This window comes from Lipotes vexillifer, unplaced genomic scaffold, assembly GCF_000442215.2.
Source record: "Lipotes vexillifer unplaced genomic scaffold, Lipotes_vexillifer_v1.1 scaffold2487, whole genome shotgun sequence".
Taxonomy (NCBI): Eukaryota; Metazoa; Chordata; class Mammalia; order Artiodactyla; family Lipotidae; genus Lipotes; species Lipotes vexillifer.
Window position 1 is genome coordinate 105051 of NW_006773987.1, and position 23379 is coordinate 128429.

General features: G+C 42.2%; 1 protein-coding gene across 1 annotated transcript in view; it reads right to left on the minus strand.

Moving 5' to 3' along the window:
- The window catches only part of LOC103089495 (FRAS1-related extracellular matrix protein 2), a gene marked incomplete at its 3' end in the record, with an annotated part of 94049 nt that extends 79020 nt beyond the window's left edge, over nt 1-15029 (minus strand). The window contains exon 1 of the mRNA XM_007448628.1: nt 9851-15029. Coding sequence (XP_007448690.1) covers nt 9851-15029 — 5179 coding nt within the window. The remainder of the gene's footprint in view (nt 1-9850) is intronic.
- Nucleotides 15030-23379: the final 8350 nt, after the last annotated feature.

Below are 23379 nucleotides of genomic sequence, written 5' to 3' on the forward strand. Positions count from 1 at the left end.
AATCTCTCCCAGCAGCCTCAGAAGCAGCGGATTAAAGCTCCACAATCAACTTGATGTACCCTGCATCTGTGGAATACCTGAATAGACAACAAATCATCCCAAATTGAGGAGGTGGGCTTTGAAAGCAAGATTTATGATTTTTTCCCCTTTTCCTCTTTTTGGGAGTGTGTATGTGTATGCTTCTGTGTGAGATTTTGTCTGCATAGCTTTGCTTCCACCATTTGTCCTAGGGTTCTATCCGTCCGTTTTTTGTTTGTTTTTTTAATTCTTTTTCTCTTAATAATTATTTTTTTAATTTTAATAACTTTATTATATTTTACCTTTATTTTATTTTACTTTATCTCCTTTCTTTTTTTCCTTCCTTCCCTCCTTCCTTCCTCCCTCCCTCCCTCCCTCCCTTCTTTCTACTTCTACTAATTCTTTCTTTCTACTTTTTCTCCCTTTTATTCCGAGCCGTGTGGATGAAAGGCTCTTGGTGCTGCAGCCAGGAGTCAGTGCTGTGCCTCTGAGGTGGGAGAGCCAACTTCAGGACACTGGTCCACAAGAGACCTCCCAGCTCCACATAATATCAAATGGCAAAAATCTCCCAGAAATCTCCATCTCATCACCAGCACCCAGCTTCACTCAATGACCGTGCTGGACAACCTATGCCAACCATATAGCAAAACAGGAACACAACCCCACCCATTAGAAGAGAGGCTGCCTGAAATCATAATAAGTCCACAGACACCCCAAAACACACCACCAGATGTGGACCTGCCCACCAGAAATACAAGATCCAGTCTCATCCACCAGAACACAGGCATTAGTCCCCTTCAACAGGAAGCTTACACAACCCACTGAACCAACCTGAGCCACTGGGGACAGACACCAAAAACAACGGGAACTACGAACCTGCAGCCTGCAAAAAGGAGACCCCAAACACAGTAAGATAAGCAAAATGAGAAGACAGAAAAACACACAGCAGATGAAGGAGCAAGATAAAAACCCACCAGACCTAACAAATGAAGAGGAAATAGGCAGTCTACCTGAAAAAGAATTCAGAATAATGATAGTAAAGATGATCCAAAATCTTGGAAATAGAATGGACAAAATGCAAGAAGCAGTTAACAAGGACCTAGAAGAAATAAAGATGAAACAGACAATGATGAACAACACAATAAATGAAATGAAAAATACTCTAGATGGGATCAATAGCAGAATAAATGAGGCAGAAGAACGGATAAGTGACCTGGAAGATAAAATAGTGGAAATAAATACTGCAGAGCAGAATAAAGAAAAAAGAATGAAAAGGACTGAGGACAGTCTCAGAGACCTCTGGGACAACATCAAATGCACCAACATTTGAATTATACGGGTTCCAGAAGAAGAAGAGAAAAAGAAAGGGACTGAGGAAATATTTGAAGAGATTATAGTTGAAAACTTCCCTAATATGGAAAAGGAAATAGTTAATCAAGTCCAGGAAGCACAGAGCGTCCCATACAGGATAAATCCAAGGAGAAATACGCCAAGACACGGATTAATCAAACTGTCAAAAATTAAATACAAAGAAAGCATATTAAAAGCAGCAAGGGGAAAACAACACATAACACACAAGGGAATCCCCATAAGGTTAACAGCTGATCTTTCAGCAGAAACTCTGCAAGCCAGAAGGGACTGGCAGGACATATTTAAAGGGATGAAGGAGAAAAACCTGCAACCAAGATTACTCTACCCAGCAAGGATCTCATTCAGATTTGATGGAGAATTAAAACCTTTACAGACAAGCAAAAGCTGAGAGAGTTCAGCACCACCAAACCAGGTTTACAACAACTGCTAAAGGAACTTCTCTAGGCAAGAAACACAACAGAAGGAAAAGACCTACAATAACAAACCCAAAACAATTAAGAAAATGGGAATAGGAACATACATATCGATAATTACCTTAAATGTAAACGGACTAAATGATCCCACCAAAAGACACAGATTGGCTGGATGGATACAAAACCAAGATGCATATATTTGATGTCTAAAAGAGACCCACTTCAGACCTAGAGACACATACAGACTGAAAGTGAGGGGATGGAAAAAGATATTTAATGCAAATGGAAACGAAAAGAAAGCTGGAGTAGCAATTCTCATATCAGACAAAATAGACTTTAAAATAAAGACTATTACAAGAGACAGAGAAGGACACTACATAATGATCAAGGGATCGATCCAAGAAGAAGATATAACAACTGTAAATATTTATGCACCCAACATAGGAGCACCTCAATACATAAGGCAAATACTAACAGCCATAAAAGGGGAAATCGACAGTAACACATTCATAGTAGGGAACTTTAACACCCCACTTTCACCAATGGACAGATCATCCAAAATGAAAATAAATAAGGAGACACAAGCTTTAAATGATACATTAAACAAGATGGATTTAATTTATAGGACATTCCATCCAAAAACAACAGAATACACATTTTTCTCAAGTGCTCATGGAACATTCTCCAGGATAGATCATATCTTGGGTCACAAATCAAGCTTGGTAAATTTAAGAACATTGAAATTGTATCAGGTATCTTTTCTGACAACAACACTATGAGACTAGATATCAATTACAGGAAAAGATCTGTAAAAAATACAAACACATGGAGGCTACTTAATAACGAAGTGATCACTGAAGAAATCAAAGAGGAAATAAAAAAATACCTAGAAACAAATGACAATGGAGACACGACGACCCAAAACCTATGGGATGCAGCAAAAGCAGTTTTAAGAGGGAAGTTTATAGCAATAAAATCCTACCTTAAGAAACAGGAAACATCTCGAAATAACAACCTAACCTTGCACCTAAAGCAATTAGAGAAAGAAGAACAAAAACCCCCAAAGTTAGCAGAAGGAAAGAAATAAAGATCAGATCCGAAATAAATGAAAAAGAAATGAAGAAAACGATAGCGAAGATCAATAAAACTAAAAGCTGGTTCTTTGAGAAGATAAACAAAATTGATAAACCATTAGCCAGACTCATCAAGAAAAAAAAAAAGGGAGAAGACTCAAATCAATAGAATCAGAAATGAAAAAGGAGAAGTAACAACTGACACTGCAGAAATACAAAAGATCATGAGGGATTACTACAAGCAACTCTATGCCAATAAAATGGACAATCTGGAAGAAATGGACAAATTCTTAGAAATGCACAAACTGCCAAGACTGAATCAGGAAGAAATAGAAAATATGAACAGACCAATCACAAACACTGAAATTGAAACTGTGATTAAAAATCTTCCAACAAACAAAAGCCCAGGACCAGATGGCTTCACAGGCGAATTCTATCAAACATTTAGAGAAGAGCTAACACCTATTCTTCTCAAACTCTTCCAAAATATAGCAGAGGGAGGAACACTCCCAAACTCATTCTACGAGGCCACCATCACCTTGATACCAAAACCAGACAAGGATGTCACAAAGAAAGAAAACTACAGGCCAATATCACTGATGAACATAGATGCAAAAATCCTCAACAAAATACTAGCAAACAGAATCCAACAGCACATTAAAAGGATCATACACCATGATCAAGTGGGGTTTATTCCAGGAATGCAAGGATTCTTCAATATACGCAAATCTATCAATGTGATTAACCATATTAACAAATTGAAGGAGAAAAACCATATGATCATCTCAATAGATGCAGAGAAAGCTTTTGACAAAATTCAACACCCATTTATGATAAAAACCCTGCAGAAAGTAGGTGTAGAGGGAACTTTCCTCAATATAATAAAGGCCGTATATGACAAGCCCACAGCCAACATCATCCTCAATGGCGAAAAACTGAAAGCATTTCCACTAAGGTCAGGAACAAGACAAGGTTGCCCACTCTCACCACTCTTATTCAACATAGTTTTGGAAGTTTTAGCCACAGCAATCAGAGAAGAAAAGGAAATAAAAGGAATCCAAATCGGAAAAGAAGAAGTAAAGCTGTCACTGTTTGCAGATGACATGATACTATACATAGAGAATCCTAAAGATGCTACCAGAAAACTACTAGAGGTAATCAATGAATTTGGTAAAGTAGCAGGATACAAAATTAATGCACAGAAATCTCTGGCATTCCTCCACACTAATGATGAAAAATCTGAAAGTGAAATCAAGAAGACTCTCCCATTTATCATTGCAACAAAAAGAATAAAATATCTAGGAATAAACCTACCTAAGGAGACAAAAGACCTGTATGCAGAAAATTATAAGACACTGATGAAAGAAATTAAAGATGATACAAATAGATGGAGAGATATACCATGTTCCTGTATTGGAAGAATCAACATTGTGAAAATGACTCTACTACTCAAAGCAATCTACAGATTCAATGCAATCCCTATCAAACTACCACTGGCACTTTTCACAGAACTAGAACAAAAACTTTCACAATTTGTATGGAAACACAAAAGCCCCCGAATAGCCGAAGCAATCTTGAGAATGAAACATGGAGCTGGAGGAATCAGGCTTCCTGACTTCAGACTATACTACAAAGCTACAGTAATCAAGACAGCATGGTACTGGCACAAAAACAGAAATATAGATCAATGGAACAGGATAGAAAACCCAGAGATAAACCCACGCACATATGGTCACCTTATCTTTGATAAAGGAGGCAGGAATGTACAGTGGAGAAAGGACAGCCTCTTCAATAAGTGGTGCAGGGAAAACTGGACAGGTACATGTAAAAGTAGGAGATTAGATCACTCCCTAATACCATACACAAAAATAAGCTCAAAATGGGTTAAAGACCTAAATGTAAGGCCACACACTATCAAACTCTTCGAGGAAAACATAGGCAGAACACTCTATGACATAAATCCCAGCAAGATCCTTTTTGACCCACCTCCTAGAGAAATGGAAATAAAAACAAAAATAAACAAATGGGACCTAATGAAACTTCAAAGCTTTTGCACAGCAAAGGAAACCATAAACAAGACCAAAAGACAACCCTCAGAATGGGAGAAAATATTTGCAAATGAAGCAACTGATTAATCTCCAAAATTACAAGCATCTCATGCAGCTCAATAACAAAAAAACAAACAACCCAATCCAAAAATGGGCAGAAGACCTAAATAGACATTTCTCCAAAGAAGATATACAGACTGGCAACAAACACATGAAAGAATGCTCAACATCATTAATCATTAGAGAAATGCAAATCAAAACTACAATGAGATATCATCTCACACCGGTCAGAATGCCCATCATCAAAAAATCTAGAAACAATAAATGCTGGAGAGGGTGTGGGAAAAAGGGAACCCTCTTGCACTGCTGGTGGGAATGTAAATTGATACAGCCACTGCAAATAGAACTACCATATGACCCAGCAATCCCACTACTGGGCATATACCCTGAGAAAACCATAATTCAAAAAGAGTCATGTACCACAATGTTCATTGCAGCTCTATTTACAATAGCCCGGAGATGGAAACAACCTAAGTGTCCATTACTGGATGAATGGATAAAGATGTGGCACATATATACAATGGAATATTACTCAGCCATAAAAAGAAACGCAATTGAGCTATTTGTAATGAGGTGGATAGACCTAGAGTCTGTCATACAGAGTGAAGTAAGTCTGAAAGAGAAAGACAAATATCGTATGCTAACACGTATATATGGAATTTAAGAAAAAAAAATGTCATGAAGAACCTAGGGGTAAGACAGGAATAAAGACACAGACCTACTAGAGAACGGACTTGAGGATATGGGGAGGGGGAAGGGTAAGCTGTGACAAAGCAAGAGAGAGGCATGGACATATATACACTACCAAACGTAAGGTAGATAGCTAGTGGGAAGCAGCCGCATAGCACAGGGAGATCAGCTCGGTGCTTTGTGACCGCCTGGAGTGGTGGGATAGGGAGGGTGGGAGGGAGGGAGACACAAGAGGGAAGAGATACGGGAACATATGTATATGTATAACTGATTCACTTTGTTATAAAGCAGAAACTAACACACCATTGTAAAGCAATTATAGTCCAATAAAGATGTAAAAAAAAAAAGAAAATGATTTTATGAAAGAATAGTATCAAGTGATGCAAAGTATTAGAATCAACAAATTACTCCATGAATTTCTGTAGCTCCGCTTTACAGATGTGAAACATATGATCGACCTTGGCTCACACAGTTTTGGAAGGTGACTTGCTTACAATCAGACATTTGAGGAGGGGAAAATCTGATTTAATAGTTAATAGTACCTTCTTGTTAATAGAGATACCTAAAGGTGAAGCAAGTTCAAGATGTGTTGTTCTCCCTTAGCACTTCTTTTCTAAGTCTACTGTAATCTCCCCAAATTCTGCCTCTTTCTGCATGGCTGCCTTTTGTAGATTAAAAATTTCTTTTTCCAATCTGTTTTTTTGTTTCCACAGTCCTTTGCTCAGGATCTTACATTCAGTAAAGGCTCAAATATTTGTTAATCTAAAATGAAAGAGCCCGGAGGTCTGGTGGTCCACACCTGCATCTCTCCCTTCAAATGGATGATGTCTCTCTGGGGGTAAGTAATGAAGCCCCCTGCACTGCTCTTTACCTGTTTTCTCTTACAACTCTTAACTTTTACAACCTTTAAATTATCGGTTTAGGAATGAAGTGAACTCTGCTCTGACTATAGGTCCTTAGCATAAAGACAACATCCTCCGGTCATGTGGGGAAGACCTTTGTCCAATGTTCCCATTTCTTCTTTAATTCTATAAGAAAGTCTAAAGCCTCCACTATAGGAAAAACAACAATACCCAATTCCTGTATCAATGTTTTCTAAGCAGAAACTATAGTACTTGGGAGATAGTTTCATTGAAATAAAATACCTCTTCAAGACTGATTTTTAAGAACTTTTCTTTTTTAAAGTAATGAGAACATGAATTCAATTATAAGACATTCAGGTGTCAAATTTTCTCTCAAGTAAGGCCTAGGCTATTGATTAGATGAAACAAACTACAACCCTTTTCATAATTCTGTTAATAATGCATTGTTCGAAAGGGGGGCTTTTAAAAAATCTCAAGTGAGTAAAGACTTTGATCATAACACTGTTATTCTACAGGTATAACTCTAAAAATAACAAAACACACTATAAATATACATATAAACACTTGCTTCTTAAGGCACAGAAGTATTAGGAAGATAAAAACCTCAGCCAAAATGTTATTTTCTTTCAGTAAACATCTAACAGTTAACTAGATTTTCTTCTCATTGTTAAACACGCATCAAATTTATTTCAGTTTATCTATCATTATTACCTACATTATCTATTTATTATTATCTACATAATCATTCCATGTTTTATTTATTTTTTTAATTCTAAACTCATTAACATTCACCCTGGCTACCTTTGGGAAATTTCTGAAATTGATTTCTAAATTATCTCCCACAAGATATTATTATGTATTTATTGTAGAGAAAAAAAATCCAGGTACTTGAGACAAGTGATTTAGATGTGGGGTGGAGAGAGCAGGGAAGGGCACCTTGAGAAAGAGCAAAGTTTGAAATAACTAAATAATTTCCTTAATTTGTCTAATTCTACCTTGTTTACTTTTCCTAATAGTGAAATTTAATAAGCTTTAGAAATTTTTTTTTTTTCTCCTAGGGACCATTTAGTCAATTTATTTGGCAATAGCCTTCCCAAGCCATATGTGCTAAGTGGACTTAATTCAGTGTATTGAAAATCCATCAAAATATAGTTCACCTCATCCCTTCATGATAAAACAAAAACAAAGAAAAAGACAGTACAGTCCTCACTTTAGTCACTGCTTTTACTTTCTCTACTGCAAGAGCAGACATGGTAGCTCTATAATGGAGGTTTCTCCGTTTTTACTCACTTATCTAATCTCCATAAATAACTCCTATGAACCAAACTCCAGCCTCAACTTGTTGTAATGAGTCCTGTGTGATTAAATACCAACAATTTTCCTAGTCAACATTTGGGTTCTTATTGGAACGTGGTGATTTCTTTTAAAATGTAACCTTAAAAATTTATCTTCCCTTTTTATAATAAACTCATAGCTACTCTATATTTACAAATGACTATAAAAAGTAAACATGGTGACGTCAAGTCAGTGACAGATAGAGCAACAGCCTGTAATGAAATAGCAGAATTTTATGGCTCAATATTTAGGAAATAATATTCCAATATTTTGAGCTGTTGGACTTGGTCCATAGAATTTAAATTAAATCATTTGCTTATTTCCCTTCTTTTTTAAAAAAAAAAAAAAAATCTCTAAAATCAGGTTATATTTTCTCATCAGAGGAGTTGTTTGAAGTAACATTTTCAATCTTGTAAAGCATATCCTTTCCATATTCCTTTCATCCGCTTTACTTTCCATGAACATAAACCAGTCTAAGATTGCATGCATTTCTACCCTCAGAAAGCCTTCACACAAAAGTTTCCTGCTGGTCTGGCATGACACTGGCACTCTGAAGTTTTCCTGTCCCTGCAAGCCCTAGGATATAGTCAGGCTTTCAGCCAAGAATCAGGAGGTTGGAGTGTAGGGCTATTTGCCAGCATCTAAAACACAGAAGCAGTTTACTTTAACACTACACTTTGCAACATCCATGTTTATGAAAGCATTTGTTATCTAAGAGCACAACACTGCTGCAAGAAAAGAACACTCCCCCTGGGAAGCCCTGGGGTTTAACTCCATCTGGTTTCCATTCTGACAAGGGTGAGATTTTCATGAAAGCAACCCAAAGTTCTTTGTAATGAAAGTCGCACGTTCCAGAAAACAGAGCTCTAACTCCCAAGCCAGCCGATTGAATGGGCTTCTCCCTTTAGTCACTGAGTAACTCTGTGCAGGTCACCTGCCCTTCCTGTCTCAGATTCTGTCCACACACAAAGAAAATTGAGGTTACAAAAATGCTTTAGTCTCAAGGATACATATATTTTGGTGGTGGACTTATTGTCTTCTTATACATCATTAAGTATACTTTCTTTTCTTGTGTGGATTGTTGTAGCATGCCTTGTACATATAGTCATTCTAAATCTAGATAGGTGTTTAACTCTTACATCTTTGGACTGGTGTTAGCCTAAGTCATAAAATCTTATAAAAATTATAAAATCTACAAAGTAAATATAAATACATCTTTTTATTTTCGTTACAAAGTTTCTAACAACTATACCAGACTTAGAACAAATCCTCTAAAAAAGCAATAAAAATGATATAAATTTGAAGGTTCTATTTGAATGGTGGGTGATGATAATAATAATAATAATGTGGATATATAGAATTTAGAAAGCACATCTTTCTCTAAGATGCTAACATGCTTCATGAACTGTCTGCAGCATATAAAACAGGCTGCTCAGAGGACGGGTGTGGCTAACAGAGAACTGGAAAGCCTGCTTTAAATTTAATTCACCAAAGTCGAGCTCCTCCTTTGACAATTTAGCTTGTATTTTCAAAATACGATACTCCTTCTAATAAAGGTCACTGCAGTAGGACATATGGCAAGAAGGGAGCTGTTCTCCCAGGAAAGAGAGTCCCTGTATTTTCACCTCCCCTTCATTTCCCTTCTCTTCCCTTGGACTCTAATTTGATGCTCTATTTACGAAGTTCTCAGTGACAGCTATATCTCAAGAAATAAGACTTGGAGTGCCCTTTTTATTTATTTTTTTGCGTTATGTGGGCCTCTCACTGTTGTGGCCTCTCCCATTGCGGAGCACAGGCTCCGGACGCACAGGCTCAGCAGCCATGGCTCACAGCCCTAGCCGCTCCGCAGCATGTGGGATCTTCCCGGACCAGGGCACGAACCCATGTCCCCTGCATCGGCAGGCGGACTCTCAACCACTGTGCCACCAGGGAAGCCCTGGAGTGCCCTTTGATTCTAAAGAAAGAAAAGTGAACCATACCTTGTGTAAACTGAGTCACACTGTGGTTGCCTTGGCCCAGGTTGAGGAGATATCCATGATGAGGGGCCTCCGTCACAATAAACCTAAGAGAAAAACGTAAGCTGTCTCTGTCCTCCACTTTCAATACTTTTCTTGTGATCATGAACCCCAAGTGGCCTGTGGCCAGAGGGCGAAGTGTAGAAGCCCCTTTGTTCACTGCAATTTGGGGGACACTATTGTCAACAGCTAAGATCTGGATCTTCATCACTTGGGGTCTTCTTGTTTCAAATACTGTATCAGGGAAAACATAGAACTCTGTATGGGAACCATCAGTCACCATGAAGGAGAAGCTGTCTTCACTTGACTCGGTGCCATCATGTCTGTAGCTGATTAAGTTTTCATTCAAGTCTTGCTTGGTAAAAATCATGGCGGGTCTAGTATTGTTGAATAGCAGTTGACCATGAACAGGCACCTGGGTGATAGTGAATTTCAAGAGTTTGTCTGGAGTATCTCTATCTTCCACAGTGAGTTCAAAGGGAGTAATCAGCTTGTTTTCTCCTTCGCTGACAACCAGGTTATGGATGGTGACCACTGGCTTTTTGTTGTCCACATCACTGATGGAGATACGGAATGTCCGGAAGACAGGGTTACGTCCGTCAGTGACTTGGAACTCAAAGCTGTCCATCTTCACCTCATCATCAGCTGTGTGGATGTAGTAGATTTTGTTGCCAGCCAGTTGGAGCTGAGTGAAAGATGTGATGGATACTCCAGGTTGGTCTGTGCATTCTAAGTGACCTCTCATGGGAGCCCTGGTGATGGTAAAAACTAAGTTTTCATCAGGACTGTTCAAGTCACTAGTGCTTAGTAGGTCTGTTGTGAGGGTGACCTTACCACCTTCTTTCAAAGACACTCCCTTACTTATCACATCAGGGAAGACAATGTCAAGGCTCCCAATAGACACATAAAAGTAGCGATCTATAAGGGCATTTATTCCATCAGTCACATCAAATTTAATTAGATCCCGAATGCCCTCTTGCCCAAAATGGACGTACTGAATTAAGCTCCTGTCCACTTCATCCTGGGTAAAATTCATGCCCAGTGTGATATTTTCAAAGACACCTAAAGGTTTTTGTCTCTGTAATAAGCCATGTCCTGGCCCATAACGAATAATATAAACCAAGGATTTGTCTTCAGAATCTAAATCAGTTGCCATTAATATTTTGTTGTTGATAATTTTGGTTTCCCCAGTTTCTATTTCCAGTCCATTATTGATGGCCATTCTGGGGGTCTCATCATCAACAGGGATAATCATAATGATGACCATCTTTTCCACAGAGTGCTTACCATCTGTTAGTTTAATCATGAAACTGTCTTCCTGAGTCTCAGAGTCATCGTGCTCATAAATAATGCTGGAACTCTCTCTGATCTGGTCCAAGGTGAAGCTTTCAACCAAAACCGTGCCATTTATCAGCTGGTTCATGATGTGACCGTGGGTAGGAAACTTGGTAACAGTGAAAGTTAAATCATCTGGGGGAACATCCGCATCAGCAGCATTGAGGATGGGCGTATCGACCACCAGACTCATGCCTTCCATCACCATAAATTCTCTCATAAATATTTCTGGCTGTTCATCATTGGTGGGAATGATTATGATGGGGAAAAAATGTCTCTCTGAAAAGTTAATGCCATCAGAACAACGAAATATAAATCTGTCTTCCACCGGTTCTACTCCTTTATGGACACTCTGGACGTAGTTTATATGACCCTGCCTGAGATCTTTCAGAGTGAAAGCACTTATGGCAATTCCTGCTCTTGATTTTTCAGAGCCTGGGGCTGGAGAGATGTTCTCCACGTAACCTGAGGTAGGCTGAATAACTATGGTGCACAGGATGTCATCAGTGAGGGAATCAGTATCTTCAGCACTTATGTGCATTGAGGTTATAACACTTTTATCACCTTCCATCACTATAAACTGTTCACCTACAGAAATTTCTGGGGCCTGGCTGTCAACAGGGAGGATGGTCACCCACACAGTAACTCCTTGGATAGTGTTACCACCTATTCTCCATTCTTGAGACATATCTGACAGACTCAGGTTGAAAGAGTCCTCCTTGGGCAATAGACCTATCTCCCCGCTAGTGTGGGCGTAAACGACTGAGCCCTCCAAGATGTCCCTTTGGGTAAACTGCTCTGCTGGAACTCCATTGACCAGGATTTCTCCACATAAGGGTGGATCTTCCAAGAGGAAAGTCAACATCAAATCATCAGTGTCTTCATCGGTCCCCTTGATAACACTGGCAGTGATTTCAGTAGCCCCATTTTCTAAAACATCTAGATAGGACCCCAGAGTGCCTGCAGGAAGGCTCAGCATGGGCACCTCATCATCCACTGGCCGGACATTCACTCTGAGAGTGATGGGCACCACATGGTGTCTGTCACTGACCTCCAAGGAGCAACTATCAGTCAGAGATTCATCCCCATTATGGGCATAGGAAATCCGACCCTGTTTTATGTCCTCTAAGTGGAAAATCCCATCTACACTCAGTATCTGTCCAGACATCCTCATGTGGCCATGTTTGGGTGCCTGTGTGAGAGTGAAAGTGATGTGGGCCACATCAGTGTCTATATCATTCACACTCAACTCAGTCTCACTCAGGATGTGGTGGCCCTTTTCCTGAATAGTGAAGCCAGTGTTGAGGATCTCAGGTGGCTGGTTGTCCACTGGCTGCAAGTAAAGGGTGAAAGTGCCTGGAGCCACATTCCCAGCTCGGTCCTCCACCCGGAATTGGAACTGGGCCACTCGGGCAGCCACTCCCAGTTCTTGATCTGGAGGTCTGTAAGCAATTTTATGGTGGTTGACCTGGGCTTGTGTAAAATGGGCCACCACCACTGAAGGGTTGTCAGTCAGGACCAAGGTTCCCAGTGGGGCTGGTGAGTGGTTTTTGTCTGTGTCCATCGGGGGCTGTGTCACCGTGTAGCGTAGCTCTCGGTCGTCTGTGTCCAGGTCAGTGTAGTGCAGCCACTTCTTCCTCAGCGGTGTGAGCTGGGATTCCTGTACCACCATCCGAAGGGGACAGCCGCTGCCCAACTCTGGAGGGAGGCGATCCACGGGATGAATGCGTATCACAAACCTCTGCAGCCCAGACCTGTTAGGGGGGTCATGGTTATCCTGGACTCGAAATGTGAACTGGTCCATTACTGGCCCAGGACTGTGAGGCCCAGTGTGCCTGTAGAAAAGCCTCCCCTCCGTTATGTCTCGCTGCCGCCACTCTGTCACTGTTTTCTCATAGAACACTCCCTGTTTTCTCCAAGGGCCCCTGATCAGCATCTCTTCCTCCTGGGGAGGATGGGTTTGACGGAGAAGCAGATGCCCTGTAGTTGAGGAGGGCGACTCTAGCACAAAAAGCAGCAGACAGTCATCTGAGTCCATGTCAGCTGCGCTTAGAGCTTGGGGCAGGATGGGCACGGTTTCTCCCTCTGCCAGTGTCAGCCCCGTGTTGGCATTGAGGACTGGCGGCTGGTCATCCACAGGCACTAAGGTGACAGGGAACAGGAATTGCACCTGGTGTCTGCGCCCTCCATCCACCATTCGAAGAACAAGGTTGTCACTTAGGGAGCCATCTTTGTCATCGTGGTGGTAGACCACTTGGCCGGCTGCCAGCTCAGCTACCGTAAATGTCTTAGGGGCAGAGTTCCCACTTGAGGCACCCAGAAGGACAAGGTGACCATGCCGGAGGCCAGCCACCACCTCCAACTGTACTGCCTCTAGGTCATCCTCATCACTGATGACCAGGTTCTGTGGTCCGCTGCCTGCAGGGCCGGTGAGGGGCCGAGACTGGCCCTCATAGAGAATGAGCCCAGTGTTCCGGGTGACCACTGGAGCCAGTGTGTTCATGGGCTTCACCACCACCATGAAGGCAAAAGGCTCTGAAGCTGCTCCTTCTGGGTCCACTACCTCCAGCTCCAGTTCAAAGAGACGCTCCTGGTCGGAGTCCTCAGAGGGGGGCTGATAGGCAATCTTCAGGAGGTGCAAATCCCTCTGAGTGAAGGAGGAGAGAGGCAGACTGCGATCATCAGTGCTCACCAGGTAGCCCTGGCCAGGCTGGAAAGGAGAGGTGAGATTGAAGATCAACAAGTCGGGGGTAGACTCAGCATCCTCGGCTGCCAACATGTCTGGCGTCAGGGCGGTCAGTACAAACTGGTCCACCTCCATCATCATCATGGCCACAAAGCTGGGCTTGGGTGCAGTGTTCTCAGTCCCTCCTCGGATTCTCACCAATACTTGGAAGTGCTCGCGTTTCAAAGCAGGGCTGCCCCCAGGAGACCCTCGTGAGCGCAGCTCCACCACCATGGGCACCCAGTCCCTGTCTGGAGAACGACTGGGGGCCGTGTGGCGGTAGCGCACGCCTAGTTCCTGGAAAGCTTTGCAGTCCATCAGGAGCGGCTCCTGGGTGCCCGCCTCGCTGGCACGTCCCGGGACTGACGGGTAGTGAAGGAGTTCCCCGTAGCGAGGCAGCGCGCCCAAGCCCGAAAGGATGCCCACGCGACACTCTTCAGCCTCGGGCTGGTAGGCGAATTCCAAGGTCCGAGCGTCCAGGGCATTGCTGGTGCCCAGCAGCTCCTCCACGACCAGGGGCAAGTTCCGAGTTACAACCTCCAGTTGGGTGAAGACTACCTCCACCTCCAGCACCAAGGGTAGCACTGCCGCCCCTCCCGGCGCGTCGTAGCGGAGCTGCAGCCGGACCCGATCCCGCGACGGGCTGCGCGCGCCCAGGTGCGAGTAGCGCACCTCGCCAGCGCCGAAGTCGCACGGGAAGCGCTTGGGACTCAGACGGCCGGGCCGCTGGGCCAGCGCATCGTTGTCTAGCACGGTCACTACGCAGCGATCCCCCGGCTGCACCTGCAGCACCAGGTCCTGCAACGGATCCAGCCAGACCTCACGGCCGAAGGGCACCCGGAGCCCGCGGTTCGCCGGCACTATGGCCTCTTCGGAGGGGACTCCTGCAACGCCCGCGAGATCCGGGGACAGCAACGCCCGGCCGGGGTCAGGGGGCTGTGCCCGGACGCGGCTTACCAGTGACAGGAGAAGCAAAAACAGCAGCACCAGCCAGGGCGGCGGCGGAGGCAAGAGCTGAGAGGTGGTGGGGTTAGCTGCGTGGCGCGCGCGGGCGGTGATCCCGGGGGTCCGGGCTGCGTGCATGGTCCGGATGTTAGGGCTCGGACGGGTCGCCCTGAGAGCGCAGTCAGTCCCAGTCCGGGGCAGGTGGTACGAGAGCCCTCCGGAAAGTGCCAGGAACTCCGCACGGCGCCCGGGGGTTCCTGCTGTAGCCGAGGCTGGGCCAGAAGGATGGGAAAGAGGCTCGGCACGGTCCCCGGAGCTGCCGGGGAGGCTAAACCGTCCCGGCCGGTCCAGCTCCGCGGCTCGCGGCTCAGTCGAGCGGAGAACTGAGTCCCTGCACTCCTCCCTCCCAGGTCCCGGGACCCTGAGCTTTGAGGGAAATCCCTCCCCTCGCACCCCCTTACTCCTGTCCTCCCAGGAGGCCAATCGTCGGTCCCGGGAGGAGGCCCCGAGACGACGGTTGGGTAGCGACTTCTGCCAATCAGCTCCTAGGGGCGGAGGCCGGGAAACCGCGCGCGGGGGAGGAGACAGAACGCGCGACGCGTTGTCCTGGAAGTGAGGGCGCTAGCTCCGCACTACCCTGCTGGGGTCGCGGCTCTCCAGCCCCAGAGCCGGAACGCGCCGCCGAGCTAGATTCACTTTTCCAGCTGCCTGCGATCCAGCGATACCCCCGTTTTAGCTCCCATCCCCCCAAATCAATGGGATCCCGCGCAGGGAATGCTTACTTCTCACTGTAACTTGCAAACAAACCCGAGAGGAAGGTTAGACGCAACGCGGCTTGAGTGTGAATCAAAACCCAGAGCAGTTTAGGGAGAAACTCTGGGGCCCTTGCGCATAAGAAGGAAAGCTGGAATTAAAAGCCCGTCTAGAGGAGTTTGCGCCTCCCCTCGCCCCCGCCCCTCGCCTTCTCCTCGTAAATTACAATGACTACAGTTCTCGGATTGGTGAGATTTTAACAAGCCCCTCCTTTGCAACCAAATTTCAGAGTAAGAGGAAACAGGGGCACTTGGAATGTGTGAGAAATGCCATCAGAGCGGAATCGAGAGAGTCGCAGCAGAGGATACGTTCCAGGGTATGTAGCCCCCTGGCTCTTCCAAAGCCGCCGCTGTTCAGGTAGTGGTTATTAGAGATGTTCCTGTTCTCTTCGCAGTAATTAGACCAAGTACTAACTAGACCCGCGTGTCAGAATCACATTTCTTGGCCTGCCAGGAGGATTGATAAATATCCTGAGGGCGAACTAAAACAGGTTAGCTACCCTCAGTCAGCAGGTTTCCAAGTCAGACTCGAGCTCTGCCTGCCCCCTTGTGTTTGTCGGGTTTCAGAAGTGCGTAGATTCCCTTTCCGAAAGGTTTTCTGACTGCTTCCCGCCACCCCCAAACCCTCACAATGAATACTCAACCATTTTAGATTAGTTCTCTAAGCAGTCTTGGTTATCCTGAGCAAAATGTTTTATTTTGGGTCATGTTCTTTTCTCTCCGATAATACAAATCAGATAATTAATTGGAATATAAAATTGAAATAATGGCCATCCTGCCCTTTTCCTGCTTAAAGGTATTTTAGATTTGGGGGGAAGAAAGGAGTGTAAGACAGTGTTATTCCCTTTCACATTTCAGTCCAAATTGAAGATATAAGATGCATACGCGGGTACACTGCAGTGAGAAGCATTTATCCCTTTAAACCTTTTGTGTCTTTCTCCTGAGCTCCTCCAGTTTAGGGTTTTGATCCCTGCCTGAAGCACTGAGAGCTATTTTCAAGGCCACAGCATCACCTCTGTGCATAAGTAGTGCTGAGTGATAATCAGAGATGGCTCCAGGAAGCCCGCTGGGCAGTGTCTGACCCTGGGAGTCGAGAGGGAGAGAGAGACTAATTTTAAGTGAGCCACTTATCCAAACAAATAACATTTAGTTAATTGAATATATTTCAGCTTATTCTATACATATTGTACTTTTAGGGAACTTTGAACTCCCGCTTACAATTGATACATACATTTCACAATTTAGTACAAAACGCATATCCAGGAACACAGAAGGGATGTGACCAGTCTTTTAAATGTATGAGAAAATCCCCAACCAACTCTTCATCAATTTCCAGTCTGCTTTGGGCATCATTATTGTCTAATTTAGTATGCTTATTTATTATTACATACAGAATTCAAATTGTAGTGACAAGGAAAACATCTGTTATGTCCTATTCACAAATAAAATAAATGGGAAGATGCCAAGTGAAATAGGACATCAATTTCAGAATATGGTTCTTTATATATTGTATTTCAAATTCTGGTTATGTGTCTTGATTGAAAAACGTCAGCTGGAAGCCAAGTCATCCTTATTCAGGCATTGTGACTCTGGGTATGTTCTGACCAGAATGAGACCATCATCCTGACCCCTGATGCTTCCCAATGGCTCCAGGCATTTCCTTTCTTCCTTTTAAAGTCCAACTCTGTTTGACTTGCAAGCAGCGATAAGATCAGCATCTGAGGTATGGTAGTATGCCCGAAGGGCAGAGTTCAATATTCTGTTTCATGGGGAAAAGAATAGAGGTCCGCATTTATTTGCAAGTAGCCTAAGGAAATCAGTAAATTATAATCTTTTTTGACTTCTTAATCTAGCCTGCCTTGACTGAAGTGATGGAATGATTCTCAGGGGTTATTACTATTTTTTGGTAAATGTCTTAGTTATTTGGGTTTTTTAAATTACATCGAAGGTAACACATACTGTCATTTGCTTAAATATATTTTGCATTGATGATCGTTGATATAAGAGTGAAATATTAAATTCTCATCTGAAAGCAAATATTATTGGTGGTAATGATCTCGCATTAAGATAAATAGCTCAGTGTTAAAATATTTCTATACTTAAATTAGCAAGGATATTTGATGGCCAACATTCACAATATTACAAGAGATAAAATAAGTTGACAAACTTGTAATTTTTAAAAATCTGAGCTTAATTCTTCAGTTCTTACCTTTTTAAGCTTTTAGACAATTGCTGTATATATTCTGGGGAAAATATCCTCTATAATAAATTCTTAAATTTGTTTACCCTATGAAAAACACACCAGAATGTCTCCTCAAATCTACTTAAAGCTAAATTTATTGATCGTTAAAACTCAAATGAGTTCTGACGTAAGGTTAAGCACCAGAGAACTTGTGCCCTAAAATGAAAGAGGTAATGTGATGAATTTAAGATGCAGGCAAGATATTCATGTAGAAACTGGACAACAGGTTTGGTACTCTAAAGTAAGACTGGAGCTAAAGATACACCTGGTTTTGATTTGATTTTGATTGTTACAGTGCCACTTCAGGGTTTATTTCACATCTGTTATGTTCCTCTCCTGGCTCAAAAGACTCCAATAGAGATTGCCTCATAGGCGCCTTAAAAATACTTACAGATGAGTGATTGAAGCTTTATGTCAAAAATCTGTAATCGTTCTCAATAGGATTTTATTCTTTGATAGCTTCAAAACCATGGCTTCCTATAAATCCAAACTTAACTGATTTCAGAGCAGTGCTGAAGGGGTAAACAGCCCTGCGCTGACTGACCAAGAGCTGGGTTCCAGACTTGGCTCTGACACCCACAATGTGACTTGCAGCAGTTCCCTTTGTTTTGCAACCACAGTCTCCTCAACTATAAAACAAGGGACTCAGTCTTTGTGGACAAATTCCCCTTTGGTTACCCTTTGGGTTTTGGTATTTGGTGCCATAAGACCAAATTTATGGATGACCCGCCATTTTCCTTCCTTATGTTCTGTGCTCAGAAGCAATAGTTTTCATTCTTGCCAGAAAGACTGACTCTGTTAATAAAAAATAAGTCACTACTGCTAGGTTAGAAAACTTAGGACTCACAGCTTGTGCGCTTTGCCAATGAATCGATTGTTCCTTTTTCGATTGTATGACAATGTTTGTATTCATTGACATGGGCAGTTTACATACAACATCATTCAGTAGCTATATTTTTTAATCAACAAGAAAATCAAAATTAAAATCTGGCAATACAAAACTAAATTAAAATTCATTATGAGGATAGGTAAAATTTCAAGATGGATCTATCATAAGGTGATACAAATAGTGTCATAAGTACCCAGATTTTCCAGACGAAGCTGTGTTCAGATGGGGGTCTACTATGTGGAAAAAGAAAGAACACTGGACTAGAAGTCAGAAAACCCTGCTTTGAAGTTGGCTTTTCCACTTACTTGCTTGGAGCTGTGGACGAGTCACTCACTGTCTCCGTTTCTAAAAATGTGATTGGAGAGGAGAGAAGGAAGGTGAAAATACTGCCTTGCCTTTCCTCATGAAGCTATTGGAAAGATGAAATAACAAAATGTATATGTATTTATGTATATGCATATATGCAAAGTTGAAATAAAGAAAAATGATCACTGTTTTCAAATACCTTTCTATATCTAAAAATATATAGGTATAGATAGACAGAGATATATTCCAAATTTTTATGAAGATGGCAAACTCTTAGTTTCTCTTTGGTTCTCCTTGTCTCATTTTCTGAATTTATTTCTTAGTATCTTATTAGTGAAAGTGAAACGTTTGATTGTGATTATAACAAATAATATATCCTAATTATATCGATTAATTGTTCTATCAGTTTTCCTCTCTTGCTTGGATTTCCAGTCTTCCTAGTTGTTTCATCTTTGGTTAAAATCTTGCTTAATTTTTCCTATTTTGTAGAAAACAATCTCCCTCAGTAGCAATACCCCCTCAAACTATGCACACATCTCGCCCTTTCTGAGTCTTTTGAATCTTCTGAATCTACTATTTCAACTTCCTTACCAAACAGATTTATAAACCTTCTATCGGGTGACGTTCACCCTGCAAGTTTTCTTGACCATGACTTCCCTCATTCTCTGGAGTCATTAAGCTGGAGAGAATCTATCTCCACAATGTCATTCACAACTGTCCTCTCTTCCCAATCCTGTCTGGCATCATCCTAGTTCAGTTCAACATTATTTTTCTCTTAACTTTCTTCAAATCCCAGTCTCCTTACTGTTGCATCTGCCATTCTATGCATCTCTCCAGAAAAATAGTTCATCTTTGATCACAGCATTTTGCTCTAATCTCTTCTGGCTTCCCATTGTCTGTCAAGGAAAACACACTGTCTTCATCTTTATATTTTATGCTAAACTATACATTGTCTGGGGATTGAACTTGCTGTCTTCCTTCTAGATCTTTGCTCATCTCACCTTTTTAAGCTTCACTGTTTAGCCCACCATGCTCCTTCTACCTGCAATGTTCTCCTTGTCTGCCCATGGGAGTCTATCAGAAATTTAAGAGCTACAAGAACCTTATAGACCATTTATAATACCATAACTTCCTCCTATCGTAGGTGAGGAAACTGAACCAAGGAGGTTGAGATGTGGGTGTAGAGCTGGAGAGGAAAAGAGAGTCCTAGCTCCAGCTGCAAAGCCAGTGTCTGTATCCTCTTTTAAGCTCCAATTCAACCTTTAAGGCTGATGTCAAATATTCACTCTCCCGTGGAATCTTTGCTCATCTACTCAACTTAGTACATGCTACGCATCTCTGACTCTTTCTCCATCCTCGTCCCCCTGCATCATAGGCCTTTGCTTGCGTTTCTCACCTGAAACCACTTTTACTGTATGTTGTGGTATTGTCATTGTGTTCTTGTGCCCATCACTATTTTGAAAGCATCTTGAGCACACAGCCTCATGAATACTTGCTCATCCTTTACCTCCACAAAGACATTAATTAATACCTATTACATGAAATTAGATCACATTTTATTCTTTTCCAAGCCAGGTTGAAACAACTTGAAACAACTCAGCCAGATTTCACAACACCTTTGGGAGGTAGCCAGGTATATTATTCAGTTTTCTTAGTAGCAAGCAAAAGAGAATTAAGCAAAAAAGAAATGAAAAGATACTGGATTGCTCTCATAATTTCTGGGAAGGCAATAACAGAAGGCTCAGAAAAGTGAACATGAACCAAAAAGCCTAGGCAACCAGAAGCAAAGTCCTGCTTGGCAAGGGTCTTGTGGGGATGGCACTGCAGCCACCGCTGGACAGTGGACCCCGCAGGCGACTCCTTCACTACGGCCAGCACTGGGTGTGAGGCAGCAGCTCTGTAAACATCACCTCTGCCGCTCTTGGACTCGAGGTCAGGGCAGCCACGGACCAAATGAATTCTCTCTCTCTGTCACTTAAAACATCCAGGCAGGCATGGATTTTTCCAGCTTAAGTCTCGGGCCCACATTCTAGCTGCCAAGGGCACGGGGAAAGTGTGTGTCTGCGCTTTTTGGCCTCCTGGTGTTGAGTAGCTCTCCTTACCACTAAGATTCACACTGTGGGAATTTCTCACTTAGAAGGAAGGAGCTCCAGTTCCAGGGAGCAAAATAACCACTGCACATTGTAGCGGGTTACGTATCAATAGTACCATCTTGTAACTGAGAAAATTGAGACATAGCTGGGTTCAGTGAGGTTTTTTTTTCAAGTTCACGCAATTAATGACAGAATTAAATAAATTTGATGAAATGAAAAATAAATTACATGAATTACAGTTCAAGTCATCTGACTACTGCTAGTTTGTTCTTTCTTTTACATTCTGAAATATGCCATTAAAAAAACATTTTGAAGCACATTTGGCAAAACCTGCGTATGTTTTTCTTATTCAGTGAAAGGCTTACTGAGCACGGCAGAGAGGGGAAAGTGGTCCATGATAGCATTATTTTTTTTGACGGGCTTTCCTAATGGGGATAACTGGATTACATACTTGGAAACGTACTCAATCCACACAGTTGTGAAAATCCTTCTTGTTGAGAAAAGTAATTGATGGAGGAGGGAGAGGAGAGGCCAGGTCACTGTGCTTTGCAGGGACCTGAGCTGAGCCAGCAATAAGAACTCAGTGTGGCCTGAGGTTCAGCATAAAAGCCTTGACGCCCTTAAAAACAGTTTTCCCCAACATTTGGCTGTGTCATGTTAAGATCTTTTTTTAAAGCCAATGATCCTAGGGCATGAATAGCTGTGGATTTTTCACCCATAAGTTTTCAAACAAAACTCAGAACGAAGTGGAATTTAAGCACAGTTGAAACAAGAGGCCACCACTCAGGGGAACCCAGAAGAACTAAACAAAGAACAAATAAGGAAAAACTCTTCTCTTACTGGGATTTAAATTAAAAACAAAATCTTATGGGATGACTTCTGTAGGTTTCTTACAGCAATTCTAGTTTCGACTCCTATTAGTAGGCTTCCAACGAAGCACTCACTGTGTCCTAGAAATATACCATGTGAAGTTTTACAAAAGCTCCTTTGAAATAGAGTGCTTTCTCCCGTCTACTCACACGAATTAAGTTCTGTGAGACAGAGGAATCTAAGGGATAAATTTAAATAAACTTAAAAAATCTAACTCTAATATGAAATGAATAGTGCACACATTCCTAGAGGGGGAAAAAAACGTTTATTTTGATAGCTTCAAAACAGAATTATAAGGTTATAACAGAGAAACAATTACAGATTTATTTTCAGAAATTATTTTTTAAGATGAATTAGTCCTCGAGAATGATTTCATTGGTAGGTCACTAACATATTTCAAAAAATATTCTCTTTCCTTTTTTATTTATGAATCAATCTCTAGACCCTATTTTCCAACAATTTTCTAGCCCCGACCTAGAAAGATGCCAGCCTTGCTTCTGCCAGTGACCTCCTAGCATCTCAAGCAGTGTTCCCAGTTTGTTCCCTCCCGGCTCAGCCCTGTTATCTTTTGCCAGGTCCCCCAAATTCCATTCCCCATCTCCTTCCTTCCTGTCCAGACTTCATTATTTAACTTTCACCATCTAGGATAGATGGTCATTTGGCTGCAGCTACAAATCCTCCAATGACAGAAAGCTTGCTGCTCCAGGTGGCAGTCGGGTTTGTCACTGGAAAGCTGTAATTATTAGAAAGTCCATCTTTCCATAAAGCTGAACACTGCCTCCTTGTCATTTCCATTTATTCACTTTTCTGGCATGAAATGGATTCTATCTACTCCTTCTTCCACATGACAGCTCTCCAGGTATTTGAGGTCAGCAATCGTGTCCCCACCATGTTATCTTTTCTCCAGACTAAATATCGCTGATTTGCTCAACTGTTTTCTGCGACACGTTTTCCAGACCCCTTGCCATTTTGTTTGCTCTGTTTATCAGTGTCTGTTTTAAAAGGTAGCACCAAGACCTAAGCACAATAGCTTTCTTGGGACTGCAGGACTGATAAGTGGCTGAGCTGGGCTCTGAACCCAGGTAATATAGATCCGGTGACTGGGTTCTTCTATTCCAGACAATCTTGTCTGCCAACACAGTGCCTCCATTATTTGTGGTTCAAGGATATTTCAAAGTAAAATAAGCTACATTATCCTGCTAAACATAATTTGAAACAGCAGAAATAAATTAGTTGAAAAGTTCCCTAGCTTCATTTTTTTTTTTTTTTTTTTTGG